Genomic DNA, 20165 nt, shown 5'->3' on the forward strand with positions numbered 1-20165 from the left:
CAAATGCATTAAAATGTTGTTACTGTCAGCTTGAGACCCAATATTGTTTCCTCTCTGCTTTTGCTAAATAAATGCCATTCGCCCTGAGAGCCCCAAAGGGGCTTTTATTTTGAACACAGCTGGGATTTCTGATTTTTCTTTAAGAAACATGAGAAAATCCAGTTGCCTTTGAAATAAAAGCCCCTTTGGGACAACCATGCCGTCTGGGTGAAGGAGAGCCTCCATAGACATTAGTCCAGTGTTTCTCAACGTTGGCAACTTGAAGATGTCCGGACTTCAACTCCCAGAATTCCCCAGCCAGCATTCGCTGGCTGGGGAATTCTGGGAGTTGAAGTCCAGATATCTTCAAGTTGCCAACGTTGAGAAACACTGCATTAGTCTCATTCTTCCTTTTGATTTTGAGGCACCCCCTCCTCCAAATAGCGACTGAAGGGAAGAGCCATGTCGGGGTACTCTGGGGACACCGCAGGCATTTCGGGGTGCGGGAAAATGACCCTCCTTTGCAGGGAATGCAAATAACTGCAGAGCGGCCTTGAAACCGTCGTCCACAGGTCACTCTAACGTTCGTAAGTCTAGGGTCGCGCTCGCCACCCCGCCGGAAGTGGCTCCGCTCTCGCCGGATGTTTGCCTGTCTCGGCTTCCGTAGGCCGCCGCGGTTCTCCTTCCGCCTTGTCGGCGCTGCTGGCCGGACGGGGTCGAGAATGGCGGCGGAGCGGCTGAGCTGGTGGGAGCGCCCCGAGCGGCCCTTGGCGCCTCTCAGCGAGCGGCAGCGGGACTCGGTGCTGGAATTGCGCGGGGCCTCGCCGGGGCTGCCCCTCCCGCCCGAGGTAGGCCGGTCCGTCCCCCCGTCCCATAAGCGGCGGCGGCGGCAGCAGATCCCGCCTGGTTCCCCTCGGCGCTTCTCCGGGGTGAAATGTTGCCTCGGCTTCCGCTTCGCCTAGATCCCGCGGGAGGGCGTAGAAGTGCTAGGCAGGAGGAAAGGAGGCCACGCGGAAGCCCCTGGAAGGAGGGGGCTGTTGGCAGCGAAGCCCTGGGGTGCCAGTGGGAGGAGTTGGGGAAGGGGCCCTTTTAGGGTGCCCCCCCCCGGCTCCCCTCGCCCCTTTTGCAAACCGGAGCTTGGTTGTTTTCCTGCAGACTTCTCATTACCCAGCTAGGTAACACCATCAAATAATGAGCTCATCCAATGTCAGCATCTCTCTCACTTCTGCCGTGTCCTGCGGGGAAATTCTCTGGAGAAAGCAATTGTGTTTGGAGGAATTAGCGGTAAAAGGAAACCAGGCCTCCAAAAAGGACGGCTGGACACCCTCAAAGCTGACCCCAGCCAGAGCATAAAAGAACTCAAAAGAAGCAGCGCAAGATCAGAAGATGAATCGCCAAGAGTCGGACACAACTGAATGGATAACATCGTCTTCATCACCACCATCATCATCATCGTTCTAGAGGGGAGTGGGGTTTGCTCTAGCAAAGCATCTCAGCCCTGATGAGGCCCCCTAGTTGGGTCAAGAAATGTCTGCAAGAAAACCACCAGGCTCAGAGAGCCCCCAGGACGTCTCATTTCAACCCTGAGCTACAAAGATTCTCCTTTATTGGGTTGTAAATCTGATTTGTTGTATTGTTTACACAATATGATTAGATATTATTTTTTAGCATGACCTGCAATTAGAATGTTAATTGCAGTTTAATATTACAGTTTGGCTCTTGGACCTTGTGATTCTTATTGCCACTCAAGGATTGTGGTGTGTTTATCAGGGTCTGATTCTCCCTTGGTATGTGTGTATATTGTATGCATACGTATAGTATTTAAAGACTTCGCTTCAATATTTTATCACTTAGCAACCAGACATGAATTACTTGTACAATACTGTCAATGCCAGGAAGCTTATGGGCTTCGCAGGATGGGAACTGAATTTTTTCTTTCTTTTAACAGCTACCCATAGAAGATTTAAATAGCCTTGTCCAGCCATCGTTAACAGTCACACTGACAGCCACAGTGCCAGAGTCTACAGAGAACATTCTTTTGAAAGGATTCTCTTCTTTTGGAATGGAAAATGAAAGAATTGAAACGGCGCAGCAGGTAAAAAAGAAACAAAGAGCCAGCAAGAGCTCTCTGATTCTGGCATACAACCCCCCCCCACCCCCCACCCCACCCCGACTTGAATAGTTGTGCAGAGATTCAGTTGCAAAGGAAAATATGACTTAGATCACACAGGAAGAATTTGTGTCTTTCTTTGACTGGCCAGAACCAGGAAAAGGTGCCTTTGATTCAAGGAGGTTTGGATGCTGCAGCAACAAGCAAATTATCTTTCCCTTTTTAGATTAATATCCCCTGCACAGCTCTATTTACTAATTTGGCCATTAGCTTTCCACTTCCAGTTGGGACTGAAATAAGCTGTTCTTGGATAGCTGGTGCATTTGTCTCTTTTCTGCGGTTGGGTCATTTTGAGGAGTCAGGCGATCTGCTTTGCCCCCAGAACTCCAGAGTAGGCATTCAAGTCACGTTGATGGAGTAAATTTCATGCCCTTTGGCTTGGGGGAAAATGGGAGGAAAAAATGAATGATGGGATTTGTGAGGGAAGGATTGACAAGTTTTATGCAAGTAGCAGTAATAATAACAGTAATAGTAGCTGAGAGCCAGTTTGGTGAAGCGATTAAGGCACCTGGCTACAAACTGGGAGATTCTGAGTTCCAGTCCTGCTTTGGCCATAAAGCCAGCTAGTGGTCTTGGGTTAAGTCACTGCCCGTCAACCTCTGGAAGGAGGCAACGCCAAACTGCTTGTGGGAAACCTTGCCAAGAAAAATGCAGACCTTATCCAAGAAGAGGATACAATTGAGTGGGAGGGAAACTATGCAGCTCCCTTCCGATTTTGATTGACATTTGATAAATCCTTTCCTAAAACATTTCTTCAACATTTTTAGGAGAATAGCAAACAATAAAGAGAACAAAATTGTCTGCTTCTTCTGAGTTAAGGGTGGTTTTTAAGAGCTTTGTTCTTTCATTGGTCTAGTTCTTCTCGTGGTTTGATCAACTTCATACACAGATGGATCAAGATGAGGAGACCAAATACCAGTATGTATGTGTGTGTGTGTTTCTTCCCTTAATTGTAATGTGAATATGTGCAGTATCCATCAATTATGACTAAAGCAGCTGATAAAAGCTTTAATTCCTCCAATATCTTGAACACTTAGCATCGTTTCTTCCTTTGTTTCATGTATTCAACAAGATATTTGGAATCTTAAAGTCGTTTTGTATATTCTGTTCTTTCTCCGGTTTACATAGAGCTATTTTCTCTTGATTTTCCAATGAACTTGTTTCTCTTTTTTATCATCTCCCTCGCCATGTGTCCTAGTTTCCTAAATGAAGCATGGTAAACAAAGAATTACCATACGTTATACTGCCCGCAGTCGTTATACAACAGGCAGTCCAAAATTTCTGCATTGTTGTATCAATTCTCCCATGGCTACTACAAACACTTAAAGGCACTGTGGTTTGTGTGTTTCTCCAAGGCTGGCCAGGGCAGCTTATTCTGGATTCGAAGAGCAGTGTGATGCCATACTGAATGATGTGAATTGTGCTCTCCAGCACCTTAAGTCACTGCAGGAACAATACCTCTTTGTCTCAACCAAAACAGGAACCCTGCACGAAGCCTGCGAGCAGCTGCTAAAAGAGCAGGTAACATCAGGGTTGAACGGCAGAAGATAAGGTTAGACTTCTCTTGTCCCAAGGCCACAAATGAAGGAATTGGCGTTTCGGAGGAGTCTAGCGTCACATTCCTTAGACCGGGTATTTTTAATAAACTGTTACAGAGATAAATCATCTACCACCCTGAACAAATGCCTCACAAGTAAGAAGAATTGTTAGGACAGTTGCCTTATCTTTTTAACCTGTATCTTTTATACATCATTTAGATTTAGATATAGTTATATACAAATTAGGCAGCGAACATGCCTAATATCCCTGCCTCCTCTTTTCCCCACAATAACAACCGTGCGAGGGGGATTGGTCTGAGTGGGAGGGACTGGCCCAAAGACATCCATGCTTTCACGCCGAAGGGAAGCCTGGGCCTCTCCATCTCCTGGTTTCTAGGCCAGCCCTGGGATGCTGGCACCGGACTGGGTCTCATTCTAGTGCAACTCGCTACCTGGATCTTAATTAGGAATTAAGAAATAATTGAATCCCTTAGTCCATTACAATAGTGTTATTCTCTTCTGCGTAACACTGTCATACCAAGTTTGTATCCAAGTGAAATGTTAGGAACTATACTGAAATGTTAATATAAATTTAATAATCTATGAATCTCTTCTTTTTAGGAGGTGGTTCCACATTGTATGTGATATCATGCTTTTAATTACCTGCTAGTAAATATTTCATTTCTTTTTAAATAGTCGGAGCTCGTGGACCTGGCAGAAAATGTCCATCAGAAACTGTCCTATTTCATTGAACTGGAAAATATTAATACAGTAGGTGCAGCTGCTTAGCCTCTTTTATCATTTCTTTAAAAACAAAAACCCAGCCTCTGCCTTTGAAGTTCTTTCTAAAAGTGTATAAGGAAGATTATTAACTATTTAATAATTAGTGGTTTACAGTTGAAATCTAGTAAACAGAAACACACACAGAACTCATTAAAACTTTGCTTCAAGTATACGTGGGTTAGATTTTGCTCTTTGGAGTGTTTTAATTCCCTCTTTTAAGACAATGAAAGAGGAAAAGCCTAAGAGGCATTAAAATGGAAATGTTAAGACAATGGAGGGTGGAAGGGGGAGCATGTGCCAGTTGTCTCATTGAAGGAGCAGCCCTTCAGGGCCCCCCTGGTGCTGAACGAGGCTCCGGTAGTTGCAGCAGCCTTTGCAGGGTCCCTGGGGTCGGCATTGGGGCACTTGGCGGATGGCCCAGAGTTACAGCGGCCTTCGGGGCCTTCAGGGCGTCTGACAGGTCAGTGGGGGAAACCGGCGGGAAACGGCAAATGGCAATCCATCAGCTGGGACGCCACTACCACGTAGGACTCGTGTGAGGACGGCGACTCGGACTGCCACCACTGCCGCCGTAAGTCGCAGCCAAGCGATGCTGCGTTTTAGGGCAGTGGGAATTTCACCTACACCCCCAGATTCCTCCAGAGTCCCTCTGTTTCAATCACAGCATCTTTGTCTTCCCCTCCTAGAGCAGGGGTCTCCAACCTTGGCAACTTTAAGGCCGGAGGACTTCAACTCCCAGAATTCCCCAGCCAGCTGAGACCCCTGTCCCCCTAGAGATACCGGCTGGCATTCTTTCCAAGCCCCCTGAAGGGCTGTGGATTGTGCTTCCTAATTCTTTTTATGTTGACGAGAGGTGGGAAAGTGTGATTAAAAATGGTCATTCTAAAGAGAATACTGAATGTATTTAAAAATGGTACTAGATAATGAGACAATGTTAAAAAGTTTTATTTTTTAAACGCTAGAAAGCATGTTGCGTAATAATGGTATTAAATCAAGATTTCTTTGGTTGTGCATTTTCATTGACGTCTTTGTTTTGCCTCCAATAAGAAACTGAATTCACCTACACTGTCTGTCAGTAGTGAAAGTTTCATCCCGATGCTGAACAAGCTGGATGACTGCATAGCCTACGTTTCCTCCCATGTAAGTATTGCTCCTGTCCTTCACGCTCCTTTAGAGGACGGAACTGGCGGCTTCAGGGCGCTCGCTCCATCTTTTTCAATTTTTGTTTATTTTTGCTCTGACTTTGTGCGGAGAGTCACCTAGAGAGTGAGATGGGCACTGTATAAATTTGATTTAAAAATATTTAATTAATTTCTGTCTGGAGGATAGCGCAATATAATGTGTTCTTTACGGGCCAAAGAATATGTTCTTTTACTTTTTTTCAGTGGTTAAGTCAGGGGGTATCTAACTGTGGCAACTTTAAGACCCGTCTACTTCAACTCCTAGAATGCCCCATCCGTCCATCCATCCCCATGCAGGCTGGGGAATTCTGGGAGTTGAAGTACACGGGTCTTAAAGTTGCCACGGTTAGATACCCCCTGACTTGTCTAGGACGAATATGGCGTTTTTGCTTGCTTTTAATTTGGTGCAGAGGGAACTTTGACTGCCTAGAACATTTCTGTACATTCAGTTTGAAGCATGCAATCCATCATTCCCTTGTTCATCATTTAACTTTTTTATTTGTCACTCTTATTTAACACCCTTTCCTCTTTTTCCAGCCAAATTTTAGGGACTACTCTGTATATTTGGCAAAGTGCAACCAGTGTCTTTCTAAAGCGGTGCATCTTATGAAAACATACACGGTGAACACCCTGCAGGGCCTCACAAATCAGTTGATGAAAAGGGTAGGCTCACAACTCCTGTACATTCATCTTTAACAACTCACGTTAAATTCCTCTTCAAAGAGAATTGTCTGCAGAAATGTCCTCAACAACGTCTTCTTGCTGATGTAAGGATGGGCAGCTTTTTTGGCCAAATAGTGCATTTTCTGTGGGATGAAATAAATACCCCCCCCCCCCCCCCCGTTGGTGTTCTCTGTTCAACCAGGACCCCTTTCCATTCACATTCGGGGCAAAGAGAGAGCAACAGCACTTAGATTTATTTACCGCTTCACAGTGTTTGACAGCCCTCTCTAAGCGGTTGATAGAATCCGCCTGTTGCCTTCAATCATCCGGGTAGAAAATTGGATTCAGAAAAGCCCAAAATAGATGAAACACTTTTTCACAGAATTGTGTATCCCTAGTTTGATCCTGGCCGGCTTAAGGTCGACTCGGCCTTCCGTCCCGAGGGCGAAAAAATGAGGACCCAGATTGTTGGGGGCAAGAGGCTGAGACTGAACTGCTCGGGGGGGGGGAAAGCGGCATAGGAGCATTAAGGGCTGTTGCTAGGGAAGCCTCGCATCTATAGCCGGGTTTTGCCTTCAGCCGTTCACTGCGCGTTGCTGCTTTGCTGTGCTAATAGTTTGTGTTTCCAGGTATTGATTCTTCAGCAGAGGCTTCTGTCCTAGAACTAGGGAAGGCTTTCGGTTTCTCCTCAGCACGTGCTTGGGGTCCCCTTCAGAGCCCGTCCCTGGGGGCTCCTGAGGAGCATGGCTCCCTCCCTTCAGGGGAGGCTTCTCAGGGACTGGAGAGCATTATCAGTCTCCATTTGGCATCTCAAGGTTGGGCTTCGAAGGAGCAAGAGGGGCCTTAGGCAGCCGCCTCACATTTTGGGAAGAAGCTGTAGGCCTTCAGGTGGGTTGCTGGGGAATTGCTCGTGAGCTGCCTGGGGTCTCCCCGGAGTAATAGGAGCTCGTTCCTGACCCCTCCTGCCCCCCCCCCCAAATAATAATTGCCCTCCAGAGTAATTTTCTACAATTGAAAGATTCAGGCTGAAGAATATATATCTTACACAGGAAAATATATTTATAATAGATGATAGATAGATAGATAGATAGATAGATAGATAGATAGATAGATAGATAGATAGATAGATAGATAGATAGATAGATATTTGTTTTCGTAGATTTTCACGGGTGTAGATATGCTGTTCTTGTTGTATTTGGGTCTTTCCCTGTATATAATATATATATCTTCTCCCTGTCTTACATGGCTTTGTGGAAATGTTCTCCCCCCCCCTTTCCCCCTATTGTGCAATAATGCAGCCAACTTTCTGTTTCTTTTAGGATCCTTTGATGGCTCCAAATTCAGACAACGCCTTTACTTTGTTCTATCTGAAGTTCAGAGCTGCTGCACCCAAAGTCAGGGTAAGTCGAATAGCAATAGCAATAGCAGTAGACTTATATACCGCTTCATAGGGCTTCCAGCCCTCTCTAAGCGGTTTACAGAGTCAGCATATCACCCCCAACAATAATCCGGGTCCTCATTTTACCCACCTCGGAAGGATGGAAGGCTGAGTCAACCTTGAGCCGGTGAGATTAGAACCGCTGAACTGCTGATCTAGCAGTAGCCTGCAGTGCTGCATTTAACCACTGCGCCACCTTGGCTCTTCCAGTGGAGTCGAACAGTGGAGGGTCACTGTCAGAAGGAACACAACATTGTTATGGAAGGCTATTTACTTTAAACTCAAAGAAAACTTACTGGCCTCGACGCCTCCTGGGATACACTCAAGGTGGACAAATGTCCACCGCTCTACATGGGGCTGCCCTTGAAGAGTGTTCGAAGACTGCAGCTGGTGCAGAACGCAGCCACGCGAGCGATCGTGGGTGCACCTAGGTACACCCATGTCACACCTATTCTCCACAAGCTGCACTGGCTACCCATTAGTCTCCGGATCCGCTTCAAGGTCCTGGTCGTTACCTATAAAGCCCTTCATGGCATCGGACCTGGGTACCTGAGAGACCGCCTCCTGCTGATTACCTCCCATAGACTGATTAGATCTCACAGGTTAGGTCTCCTCCGGATTCCATCCGCCAGCCAATGTCTGCTGGCGACCCCCCGGGGGAGAGCCTTCTCTGTCGCAGCTCCGGCCCTCTGGAACGATCTCCCCGTGGAGATCCGGACACTTACTACCCTCCCAGCCTTCCGCAAAGCCGTTAAGTCCCGGCTGCTCCAGCAGGCCAGGGGGCCTGTGAAACATCCAGCCCCTTGGAAATTGTGACTGTTGTATATTTTAATATGTTGTTTTGTGTATTATCCCCCTCCCTTGTTTTATTGTAAGCCGCCCGGAGTCCTTCGGGAGTGGGCGGCATACAAATCAATAAAAACTAAAACTATTCAGTCCTGACATCCAGGTTCTGAAGCTGGGTCTCTGGGTGCTAAAATGCTTCTGTTGTAAAGTGCTCATTAGAAAACTGCCATGTAACGGAAGTGAAAGCGAGCTCTGCCAGTTGCCCCAGCAGGGAGTTTGTTTTGCATGTTCGTAGTTGACATCCAATCCGTCCTTCCCACATATTCTTGAATCAAACCTGTGTTGTATTAGCTTCCCTTCGCTGTCTCTCCGTCTCTGGAATTAGCTGCTTTACCTGATCTTATGTGGATTTTCGATTTTGGATTTTATATTCTTTCATTCCCGGGTCACGAAATTATACCTAACCCTTCACCTATGAAAACACTGGCAGGTTTGAATTAATAGGATTGCCGAGAAAAACCATTTACTCTAGAAAGACAAAAAGCTGAGATTTTTCACATGGGAAATTCCTAGCTATTTCTTCAGAAAAGAGCCTCTCTCGGAGCGCAGAGAGGATTCTGGATAACTGAATGGGATCGAAAGAAAACAGTTCACTTGAGGGGTCATTTACCTTTTTTTTTCCTCCTTGTTTCCCTAGACACTTTTTGAACAAATCGAGCAGCGATCTGAGAAAATGCCAGAGTACGTAGACCTATTAGCATCTTATATTGAAATAAATGCAAAATACCGTTGGGTGGCTTGAGGCCTGAGAAGGTGCCGTCTGATCCTCGTTCTCTCCTTGAGCACAGCAGGCCTGGTTGGGGAGACCCACCTCTGGCCCCAGGGAGGCGGCCCCTGGTTCTCCTTGGGCCGAGAGGGCCTCCTTTGGCTCCACCAGTTCAAATCACTACTCTACGGCCCTGCAAGCAACTGACGTAAGATGAGGACAAATAACTATATGGTGAATTTTTAAGTCAATGACAAGCATGCAAGAGGCCCCCTTGAGAGGAAGTTTGGGAATCAGCCTGCTTCTGTGCCCTCGGAATCCTCCGTGAATATCCCCTGTAATATCCCCTTCTCTTCTCTCTCTTAGTTTCTGATCTCTGTTCACATTTCTGTGGTTTTGTTTTTGAACCGTATGGAGTACTAGGGATCCTTTTAAGCCCAGGATAATTTCAATCCGTTGTAATTCCCACCTCCTGTCCTGGAAGCCATAGAAAGAGCATGAGACACCCCAAAGATGCTTCTTAAAGGTTGCTGGATTTTGCCTAAGCAGCACTGGGCCACTTCCTTTTCTTTTTAAAAATACTTTTTATTAAACATTCATTGCTAGAAGCCAGCGCAGACTGCAATCAGAAGAAAAAAGAATAGGAAAGAAGAAATACAAAGTGCAAAAAGGAAAAGAGAAAAAGAAAAGGAAGAGAAAGGAAGAGAAGTGTGTGTGGGGGGGAAGGAATAGAGAAGCGACTCTTAATCTTCCTTGCAACAAGTAGAGGCAGATTAATGGTTCCTGATCCCCTATGAGATTACATGCTCTCCCTCCCCTCCCATCCATTTTCCAATCCAAAACTCTCATTTCTGTCCTAACGTTGGCAAAAAATCCATAAAGGCTTCTAGAATGTTATAAAACTATTCCATATTTTAGCTATGATCAACAAAGCCAACTTTACATTCCTTTCTTTTGCTTCTAACAATGGAATGGAATGGCTTCGGTCACATCTTGCTGGTTTGCTACATAATTCTAGTCATGTGAATGACTGCAGGCCCCAAAATGCCATTCACTTTTTACTGCTCATTCTTACCAGAGAAGAGGCATATAAAATGTAAGGAGTTTACTACCTCTAAAATTTATTTTCTCTCTGAAATGTATTATTTCTCTCCCCCCCCCCCCTCTTTGTCTAGATACCGGCAACTATTAAATGAAATCCACCACTGTTACCTTAATCAGAGAGAACACTTGTTGGGGCCTAGTATTACTAGCACTGTCACAGAATTAACTAACCGAAACAACAGAGATCATTGTGCTCTGGTAAAATCATATTTTCTTTACTGTTTTATCTCTCTCTGTTTACGTTTTCATTTTAAATGAAATGTTGGCTCCTTTTGAATTTAGTAGAAAAATACTTTGTTCATATAAATAGGTGGGTTTTTTTAGCTTTCAGTGAAATGTATTTTTTCTCTCTCAGTTTTATCACGCAGCAAGCCAATTTTTTCTCAACAATTCCAAAAGAGATCAAAATTGCCTGGGGAGCTTTGATTTTATTTGGCCAATTTGCATATAGGCAGGCACCTTTTTAATTTGCTGTGGTTTGAAAGATCCTAGAGAGAGATAGAATTATTGAACTAATGTTGGTTAAAACCTGAGTGGCGTGTGTTGAGTAACTGCGTTTCCCAATTTGAGTTGCAATAGTGATTTATATCTTGACTGAAACTCCAAGCGACGTTTTTTTTCTCCAAAGCGTTGGGGGACAATCCAGTCCATACATTTTAAGGCTTGGAGAGTAGAAACAGGGAAGTCAGGGCTGAGCCAGCAATGTGACTTTAGCCCTGCCCTGATAACTCAGGGATCTGCAGTGAACTATTCCTCCCTGCCAAGTCAGGAATTAGGGGAAGCGGTTCAGGGGCCATAACCAATATGTCTCAACCTAACCGTGCATCTATTTATGACTGACTTCAGGTGCGAAGTGGCTGTGCCTTCATGGTCCATGTTTGCCAAGATGAACATCAGCTCTTTGACGAGTTCTTCACAAAACCAACACCCAAATTGGAGTAGGTGACGCTTGCAATATGTTCTTTTATCGTACAAAATCCTACCAGCAGCACGGGGAGAAATGACCTATTTTATTCATCCCCTTTTAGCTGGATACCTTGGGTTTCATTTCTGGGTGGAACGGGCTGGCCATTGATGGACACTTTTGATCTTTTGGTGTGTTTGTTCTTCTCTTTTCCAGTGAGCTGTTGGAAAAGCTGTGCGTGTCTTTATATGACGTCTTCAGGCCACTCATCATCCACGTCATTCATTTGGAAACTTTGTCTGAGCTCTGTGGGATCCTTAAAAATGAAATGTTAGAAGACCACGTGCAAAACAATGGTAAGTGCAACAAATAAGAATCAAACAATCAAAATAAGAGCATACATTTTAAACATGACTGGATAGTGTGTACACAGATAGTCCTTGACTTGTGGCTGATCACGTAGCAACTTTTCACAGTTACAATAGAAAACACACACACACAAACACACACCCAAACTCCTTACAACCCAGTTTCAAAATTAAACCCCTGCAGTTATTCACCCTGCCATAACTGGCTGCAAGGACGTCGTATCACCCTCACACAAGCGCCACCAATCTTGTAGTAACTAACATTATTAGGTAAATGCATACAAATAAAATTGTTCTGGTTTTATTCCTGTAAGTCTGTCCATTCTCTGCAAAGGCAGTTCTGCAGTTATTCCCCAATTGGGAAATGAAACAGAATGCCAAGTAAAGAACGTTTACAATAAGAGATCATCCCTAACTTGAGTTCAGGAAACCTTTAGGGCAATACCGTTTTCATCTGGATGGAATCAGTGCAGTGTTTCTCAGCCTTGGCAACTTGGAGGGCCTGTGGACTTCAACTCCCAGAATTCCCCAGCCAGCATGAATTCCATGGCTGGCTGGAGAATTCTGGGTCCTCAAGTTGCCAAGGCCGAGAAAGACCCAGCCTAGTGTGTTTTTGATGATAACTAGGAGGAAGTTGAAGAAAAGTGAGAACTTTTAATTTCCCCCCCCCCAGTGAAACACCTGGGCGCTTTTGCTGCTGGAGTGAAGCAGATGTTGGAGGATGTTCAAGAGCGTCTGGTTTACAGGACGCACATCTACATTCAGACGGATATTATGGGCTATAAGCCTGCCCCCGGGGACCTGGCCTATCCTGCCAAGTTGGAGATGATGGAGGTAAGGTGGGGGGGGGGGGGTTGGCAGAGGAAGAGAAGGTGCCATATCGACAAAAGGATGCTGAGCCTGGTGAAGGCAGGTGGTACCTTCGTGCTTTCAAACTGGCATGATAAAAGAGGCCTCAAACATTGCCATGCTGTTCCTGGGCTTGGGGCATCGGACTAGGTTGAGAAGCTCAAGAGGAAATGGCACAAAAGTTGTGTCCATGTTGACAGCTAAACCCATGTAAGCATAGAGACGGCCCTCGGCTTAGAATTGACCCTGCGGTTTCAGTCGTAGGTTGTTAAGCAAAATGCCCAGCCTGGATTGATGGCTTTCTTGTACGCCAATATTGATGGAAATTGAATTTGAATTTGAATTTATTGCACTTATATGCCGCCCTTTTCCCCGAAGGGGACTCAGGGCGGCTCACAATCCAAGTCAAGGGGGGGGGGTACAAATAAGGAATAAAAAAGACGAACAGAACAATACACAATTTAAAAGCACACAACAACCATACCATTCGAGAAGGGGGGCAAAAACTCTTTAGCCCCAGGCCTGTCGGAACAGCCAGGTTTTAAGGGCTTTGCGGAAGGCCTGGTGGGTGGTGAGGGTTCGAATCTCCACGGGTAGCTCGTTCCAGAGGGTCGGAGCAGCCACAGAGAAGGCTCTCCTCCAGGTGGTCGCCAGTCAGCATTGGCCGGCGGATGGAATTCGAAGGAGGCCTAATCTGTGGGATCTAATCGGTCTATTGGAGGTGATTGGCAGCAGGCGGTCTCTCAAGTACCCAGGTCCAATACCACAAAGGGCTTTATAAGTAAACAACGGTGATATTCTCTAAATAAGATTCAGTATAATTTAGTCACACCAGACGTTATTTTTGCTGAAAGATCTTTTAACTCCAGAGAGTCGCTCCGTACTGAGTGAGATCCAGCCTGGAGGACAGAGAGAAAGAGCTGGGTTAAGATCATTAGAATAAGGAATAAAACAAGCAAACGTCTTTTATCGGCTCCTTCACAAAATTGGGTTTTTTCCTGGCAGCAAATTGCCCAGAGCTTAAAAGAGGAAGAGAGGAAGTGGCCTGCAGAGGCTTCCTTGCCGGCTGCAAAGCAGGACGATCCAGACAGCTGCAGCGAGGTAAAACTTGGTACGTATGTGCCGTTCTGCAAAGTTGCGTCCTTGAAAAAGGTCTGCTGCTAATAATTGCGTTTGGACCCCCGATTCTCCGTGTCTAGAAAGCCCAGGAGGGAAACACACACAAACCGCTTCATTGGCTGTAGGGACCAGTCTCAAGTTTTGCTTTGAAGGATTGGAGCAGTTGTTGCTTTCGGCTGCTGTTTTCTGGGCCTCGTTTGGCTTAAAGCCAGTGTTTCTCAACCTTGGCGACTTTAAGTCCTGTGGACTTCAACTCCCAGAATCCCCCAGCCAGCTGTGCTGGCTGGGGGGTTCTGGGAGTTGAAGTCCACAGGACTTAAAGTCGCCAAGGTTGAGAAACACTGGCTTAAAGCATAACGGCCGATTCTTGCCTTGCCTCGAAAGAGCCTCAAGGTGCTTCAGTGCCTCAAAGGCATTGAAGATGGCCTTGCGGGAAGAGGGGAAAAAGGACAGGCGTAGATGTCATCCTAGGGGGCGGAACGGAGATGATCCCTAGCTATCTAAGCCCTAAATTCTGGAGCTTGGCACCTGGAGGTCGGCCGGCTGGGGGACTCCGCGAGTTGAAATCCACACAGGCTTGAGGAGCCCTGATCTAAGCCATCCCACCTCCTGCATTTGCAGATACGCTGGAGCCTTGCAGTCCTAGAGCCCATCACTCCGTGTCCCCTGCGGATCTCCACGGGATGTGGTACCCTACCGTCAGGAGGACCCTGGTCTGCCTCTCCAAGCTCTACAGGTGCATTGATGTAAGCAGTTAACACTTTTTATTTATTATTATTATTATTATATGCGGAGGGACGTAAATCTTTTATTAAGGTGCCCTGTTGTTTCAGATGTATTGCCGGGTAAATAAATGGCACTTGACCAGGTAAAGTGAGGCTGCAGCCGTATCACCTGGGTCCCTTCTGAAAGGCTGCCTTTCTGCCCTTCTGCAGGGAACCGTCTTCCAAGGGTTGTCTCAGGAGGCTCTGTCGGCCTGCGTTCAGTCCTTGTTGGTGGCTGCAGATTCCATTGCTAAAAGCAAGGTCAGGTATAAGCACTCCTCAGAAGCGGGGGGGGGGGGATTGGCAGCTGGATTCAAGTGGGGGGGGGCAGAAGGGTTTGCAGGTTGCCTCCCGTCCCTCTGAGGGTGTCCTCAAAGCTGCTCCTGGTTTCTCTTTTATCAGTTCCAGGTCAGTGCTCTGTGTCCGCCTGCCTTCACATCTGATGTTGTTGTTGTAATTTAGACTCAAATCGACGGACAGCTTTTTCTAATAAAGCACCTGCTGATCCTCCGTGAGCAAATTGCCCCCTTCCACACTGAATTCACCATTAAGGAAATTTCGCTGGATCTGAAGAGGACCAGAGGTATTGGATTGGGTTGAAGGGCTTCAAGGTGCCCCAAATGCAGCAGGGATGAGAAACCCTTCGGCCAAAGTTCTCCCTCCTGACCGACCGTTCAGCCCTCCTGGGAAACCAGGCAGGAAGCAGGACGGGATCAGCTAAATTCACTTTTATTATAAGGCTGCGTTGACAGAATCTTGCAAGGCTGAAAGTACAGGCTTCCTGCCCTCCGTTGTCCATAGTGCGTGTGTTTGGCCAGAAATCGGAATGGGTAGATAGTGAATTGTACACTATGCTTTGAGTACAAAATGCATTTGAGTGAAAACTTACCCATAGGCTGATTGTCTCTGGAGGTTCTCAGTCATCCAGGCCATGATTGTCCCAAAGGTGCTTTAATGCCGTTCCAAGGTGGCTCCACAAACATCCTGCAGAAAGCACAGCTCCACAACACGGATCCTTTCAGAAGTTCCAAGGAGGCTCCACACCCATTTGCCCCACTCAGGGGACCCCAAGGACACGGGGAACCCTCCAAGCGGCCTCAACGACCTTCTCAAAGGATGCAAAGGACCAGCTGTCTGCAAGGAGTATCAATCCTTCCCTTCCCCACCATCCAGTCAGAGCTGAAGAAACTTCTTGGATGAGAAGCGAAACGTCTTGAAAGAAGAAACAAGAAAGTCCAGTTGCCTCCTGAAAAAAGCACCTTTGGGATTGTCAACAGGCTGGAGATCACTAAAAGATCAAAATTTCATACTGCAATGCGTAGAAAGCCTATGCACGATTTCTATGTGACCTTCAAAATTGACATGAGAATTCTTAGAAGTTCCATTCAATTTGAACTCATAAAATAAATATTCATAAATATTCCTTAAAACGGTCCTCTCTCCTCAGATGCTGCCTTTAAAATCCTGAACCCCATGACGGTCCCCCACTTCTTCAGACTAAATAGCCACAATGCCATCATCCAGTTCTTACTGGAGGTAAAAGAATGCTTCTTCCAAATGTCAGCCTGCCTGGGGAAATCACTTCGGGGGCCTGGCCGGCTCTCAAGGCCCCTCTGCATCCCCCTTGCAGGGCACGCCGGAGATAAGGGAGCATTATATTGACTCGAAGAAGGACGTGGACCGGCACCTGAAGCTGGCTTGTGAGCAGTTCATTCAACAGCAGACGAAGCAGCTCGTTGAGCCCCTGCAGGAATTTCTGTCAAAGGTATTGAAGCCGGTTTGGCCTTTTTAGATCTGAAATTTTGCTCTTTTCATTTTGCTTCCTGAGAGAATCTCTCTGTGAATGGGCAGATTCACTGCTGGATGCCCAGTTAAAGCTCTCTGGGGCTTACGAAAGGTTTTGAGCCGACTGAAAGGCTCTCTATGGGATGCTACATACCCACTGAATGCCTATTTCCTCCTCCTCCTCCTCTTCTCCGTCCTTCAGGTTTCAGCCTTGACTGCAGTGGCTTCTCAGAGGGGTCCCAAGTACAATCTCTCGCAGCAGCCTTGGGCACAACCAGGTAGCTTTTTCCAGCTGTGGAAAACTCTGTGCTCTGCCAGGAGCTTTGTTGATTTCGAAGGCTTTTCAAATAAAGTCAGTGGCAGGTTTTATTCCGTAGCTGCAATCCAGGGGGTTGGGTTGCTCTCCAATTAGCTGTAATCTGTTTTTGATTTAATTATGTAAATCATTTAGCATTAATAGAAGAATTGGATTTTGTATTTTAAAGTGGAGCCTGTCCTTAAGAGGGATTGTCTGTTTTGAGAAGAACTTCTGTAGCCTGAGAGCCTTTCTGTCTTTTTTATTTACAGTGAAGATAAATGACTTGGTGTCATCAACCTACAGGAGAATAAAAACAAAGCTGCCATCAACCTTACAGAGCATGTCGCTTTATTTGTCCAACAAGGACACCGAGTTCATCCTCTTCAAGCCCGTGAGGGTAGGTCTTTGGGAGCATCAGACGTCACTTGTGCAAAACACGTTCGTCTTGAGAGCCAACATGCGCGGAATTCCTGCTTTGCATTGTCCTGCTCGCCATCCTTATTCTGCTATAATTGTTACTTCTCAGCCTGGGCAATTTTCAGACAGCCTGGCTGGGGGATTCTGGGAGTTGAAATCCACCAATGTGAAAATTGCCAAGGTTGGGAAACACTGGTGTCTGCCGTCTCTCTCCTGCTTCCTCCTTTTTCTCTCCGTAGATCTCAAGAGTCCAAATTGGCCCTTGGATCCCTGGGCCTGCATGTGTGTACGAGAGAATTGAATGGTGTGACTTAAGTGCTTGCAAGATTGTGCGGAGGACTGTCGCACAACCTTGGAACTCAGTATTTCTGCACATGTTGCTTTTAAGATAATGAAGTCACAAGTGTTTTTTTTTCTTTTCCATTAAGAACAATATCCAGCAAGTGTTTCAAAAGCTGCACGCCGTCTTAAAAGAAGAATTTAGTAATGAAGATCTCCAGATTATAGCTTGTCCATCAATGGAACAGGTTATCTAAGAGTTTATTTTCTTGTCTTTTTTTTTTAAAAAAAGTTTTTAAATAGTTTTTTAAAAACTATTTGTCCTTTATTTTGGGAGTAAAATTTCAGGTACAAAAACTTATGGGGAGAACGTAGAAAGGATGGACGGGGGACAGGGGTGGTGTGAATTCCTGAAGAAGTGGCAAAGGGGCCTTCTAAATCTTCCAGAAAGTTATTTGTACTTCTAAAAAAAAACCATCTTTGTCTTTCAGGTCAACCTCCTTTTGTCAGTAACGAAGTAGTCACCTGGTAGCCAAACCGCACAGCGCTGCTTCACGCCATCCAGAGTGGAACCACCTGGCTGCCCTTCGGATGGCTTTTGCCTCTGTGCATCCAACCTCTCATCCCTCCAAGGAGGTGAAGAGCCACTGAGGCTGTTCTGCAAATTCAGAAGCATTCCTGAAGGTTCATAAAAGGCGCCTCTCTCTCTCCCTGGCAGCAGCTGCCCTGAGAGTAATATTGCCAGTAATGAGCACTATCACATAGTCCAGTGTTTTTCAACCTTGGCAACTTGAAGATGTCCGGACTTCAACTCCCAGAATTCCCCAGCCAGCGAATGCTGGCTGGGGAATTCTGGGAGTTGAAGTCCGGACATCTTCAAGTTGCCAAGGTTGAAAAACACTGACATAGTCCATACATGTCAACAAACCATCAGACTTCGTAGGGTGTAAAAGTGGTCATGGTGAATTTACAGAAGATGCCACATCATCAGATGATTGTAAACGTAATCTACTTTGAGACATCGGTGGGTTTTTTCCGCTCCAAAATCTTTATAGTGACGAACACTAACATTGTTCTGTTTTTATTCCTTGCAAATAGATTGCCTTGCCTTAAAAGTATGTCTACAGGTTATGCAGAAAATACAGTGCAGTGGTGATAAATTCCTGTTTAATAGGTTATGACTGAACTAAAAATTAGTATGTGGAAAGATTTGGAGAATGGAGAATGTCATTGTGAAGTGTAAAGCTGCAAGATCTAGTGCAAAAATAGAAGCAAACTCTCCTTATTTTTTCCCCATAATTAAATCTTTACTTGAATTAGAGCAGTGTGTTTGTTACTGTGATGTTACAGAAAGACATGCCTTTTGTATCAATTGATTCTTGTGCGTTTCTGCCGGGCATGGAGAAGTGAAGTTTGCATTTTACATCTAGTATATATTGTATTATAAATAAGATTTTAAAAAATTATATTGTCCAGGGAACTCAGATAATTTTTAAATGAGGTGTGTTTATATATCTTTCTGTTTAAAATATTGGTATTTAAATATTAAAAGTTTTGCAGACTCCAGACCTTGTTCTGAATTGCTCTGTTTAATAGTGGACTCATCCTGTTTTTAAAATCTTATATTCCAATTCTTTGCAGAGATAAATAAATTTTAAAGAAATGGAAATCAATGTTGTTTGTAAGCATTAGAAAATAGTCCCATCAGATTTTATTCTAATCCACAAATTGGTATCCCAGTTAAGTGAAAATCACATGTAAAATAATCAGCTGTGAATTTTGACTACAGAGATTTTCAATAGAACAGAATGTGAATAAGTATATTGTATCTTAAAGAAGTTGGAAGTGGGTAATTTAAATACTTTACTTTCTAAAACAGAGTATCTTCTATTACAAGCATTAACATTACTTTCCAAATCACAGAATAAATGTAACCTGTACAGATAGTTAGCTAAATAAACAATGTATATAATTTTTTTAATCTTTCCGCGTGATCTTGTTCTCATTTTTTTTAAAAAGGTTTTCTTTGTTATTCTGGAAGGGTTTTGTTTTATCCAATAATCTTCAGTAAACTTAACCTTGTTAAAGTCTTTAAGATCTTAATTGCAACTGCAGAAATATTCTCCCTGGAGTAGCTGCCTCCCTTAAAACGTCTCTTCAGGCCCTTTTGAAAAACACCGGCTGTAGGCTTAACTGGTGTAAAGAAAAAAAAACCTTCAAATTCTGTATTGAAAAAAAATACATGGTTATTTTATGTGCACCTAGTTAAAGTGATTAAAAACAAGACACGGAAGAGATACAAAAGGTTGCCAGAATATCTCAGAAATGTTGCCTTTTAAAGAGGTTTAGGTGGTAAATATACCATATTTTTCGGAGTATAAAACGCACCCTTTTTTCCTCAAAAAAGAGGCTGAAAATCAGGGTGCATCTTATACATTGAATACAGCATTTTTGCCTCTCAAAGCCCCGCCCCCTTCACCAAAATGGCCATGCATCCCCTTATGGAGGCTTTCAGAGAACTGGGGGCTGGGGAGGGCAGAAACGAGCAAAAATGGGCCGTTTTTTGCCCCCCCCCCCAGCTCCCAGCAGCACTCTAAGCCTCCATAAGGCTATGCATGCAATTTTTTTGGGGGAAAAAAACGGGCCTGTTTTTTGCGAAAACAAGCCATTTTTTGTTCATTTTTGCCCCCCCCTCCCAGGAGCCCACTGCTAGCCCCCCCCCAAGCCTATTCATGCCTTTAAAAAAAAAAACACAGGCCCGTTTTTGCAAAAAACGGGCTCTTTTTGGGAGGTTTGCAGAGTGCAATTTTTTTTTCTTTTGGAAAGCTCTTTAAATTGATCGATAAGAATTAGATTGATCAAGTGCTGTGCCAGCAGGAACAAAGTCTTAGGTGCTGCAGATTGTCAGTGATTTCTTTGTCCAGCACATGGATAAATACACCTGGAAACATCTCCCTACCTACCCTCTCTCTCC

General features: G+C 45.1%; 1 protein-coding gene across 1 annotated transcript; it reads left to right on the forward strand.

Moving 5' to 3' along the window:
- The first annotated feature begins 647 nt into the window (after positions 1 to 647).
- Positions 648 to 19172, forward strand: COG3 (component of oligomeric golgi complex 3). Its single transcript, XM_087726920.1, has 23 exons — positions 648 to 827; positions 1928 to 2074; positions 3006 to 3067; positions 3505 to 3670; positions 4384 to 4458; positions 5518 to 5610; positions 6189 to 6314; positions 7634 to 7714; positions 9236 to 9279; positions 10480 to 10606; positions 11255 to 11346; positions 11529 to 11668; positions 12354 to 12514; positions 13535 to 13640; positions 14270 to 14394; positions 14584 to 14673; positions 14875 to 14995; positions 15860 to 15948; positions 16043 to 16177; positions 16400 to 16475; positions 16765 to 16892; positions 17341 to 17439; positions 17683 to 19172. Exons 1-23 carry the CDS (start codon positions 702 to 704, stop codon positions 17710 to 17712), a joined length of 2439 nt encoding a protein of 812 aa, XP_087583046.1. The 5' UTR covers positions 648 to 701; the 3' UTR covers positions 17713 to 19172.
- Positions 19173 to 20165: the final 993 nt, after the last annotated feature.

This window comes from Thamnophis sirtalis, unplaced genomic scaffold, assembly GCF_051295495.1.
Source record: "Thamnophis sirtalis isolate CommonGarterSnake01/CBP01778 unplaced genomic scaffold, rThaSir2_p1.2 scaffold_12, whole genome shotgun sequence".
NCBI lineage: Eukaryota > Metazoa > Chordata > Lepidosauria > Squamata > Natricidae > Thamnophis > Thamnophis sirtalis.

What these genes read in the sequence shown, in the direction of transcription:
- COG3 (XM_087726920.1), top strand. Translation starts at nt 702, where the DNA reads ATGGCGGCGGAGCGGCTGAGCTGGTGGGAGCGCCCCGAGCGGCCCTTG. An exon ending in AGCAGCTGCTAAAAGAGCAG is followed by an intron (nt 3,671 to 4,383) that starts GTAACATCAGGG and finishes CTTTTTAAATAG; the next exon opens with TCGGAGCTCGTGGACCTGGC. An exon ending in GCAGCCTTGGGCACAACCAG is followed by an intron (nt 16,476 to 16,764) that starts GTAGCTTTTTCC and finishes TTTTATTTACAG; the next exon opens with TGAAGATAAATGACTTGGTG.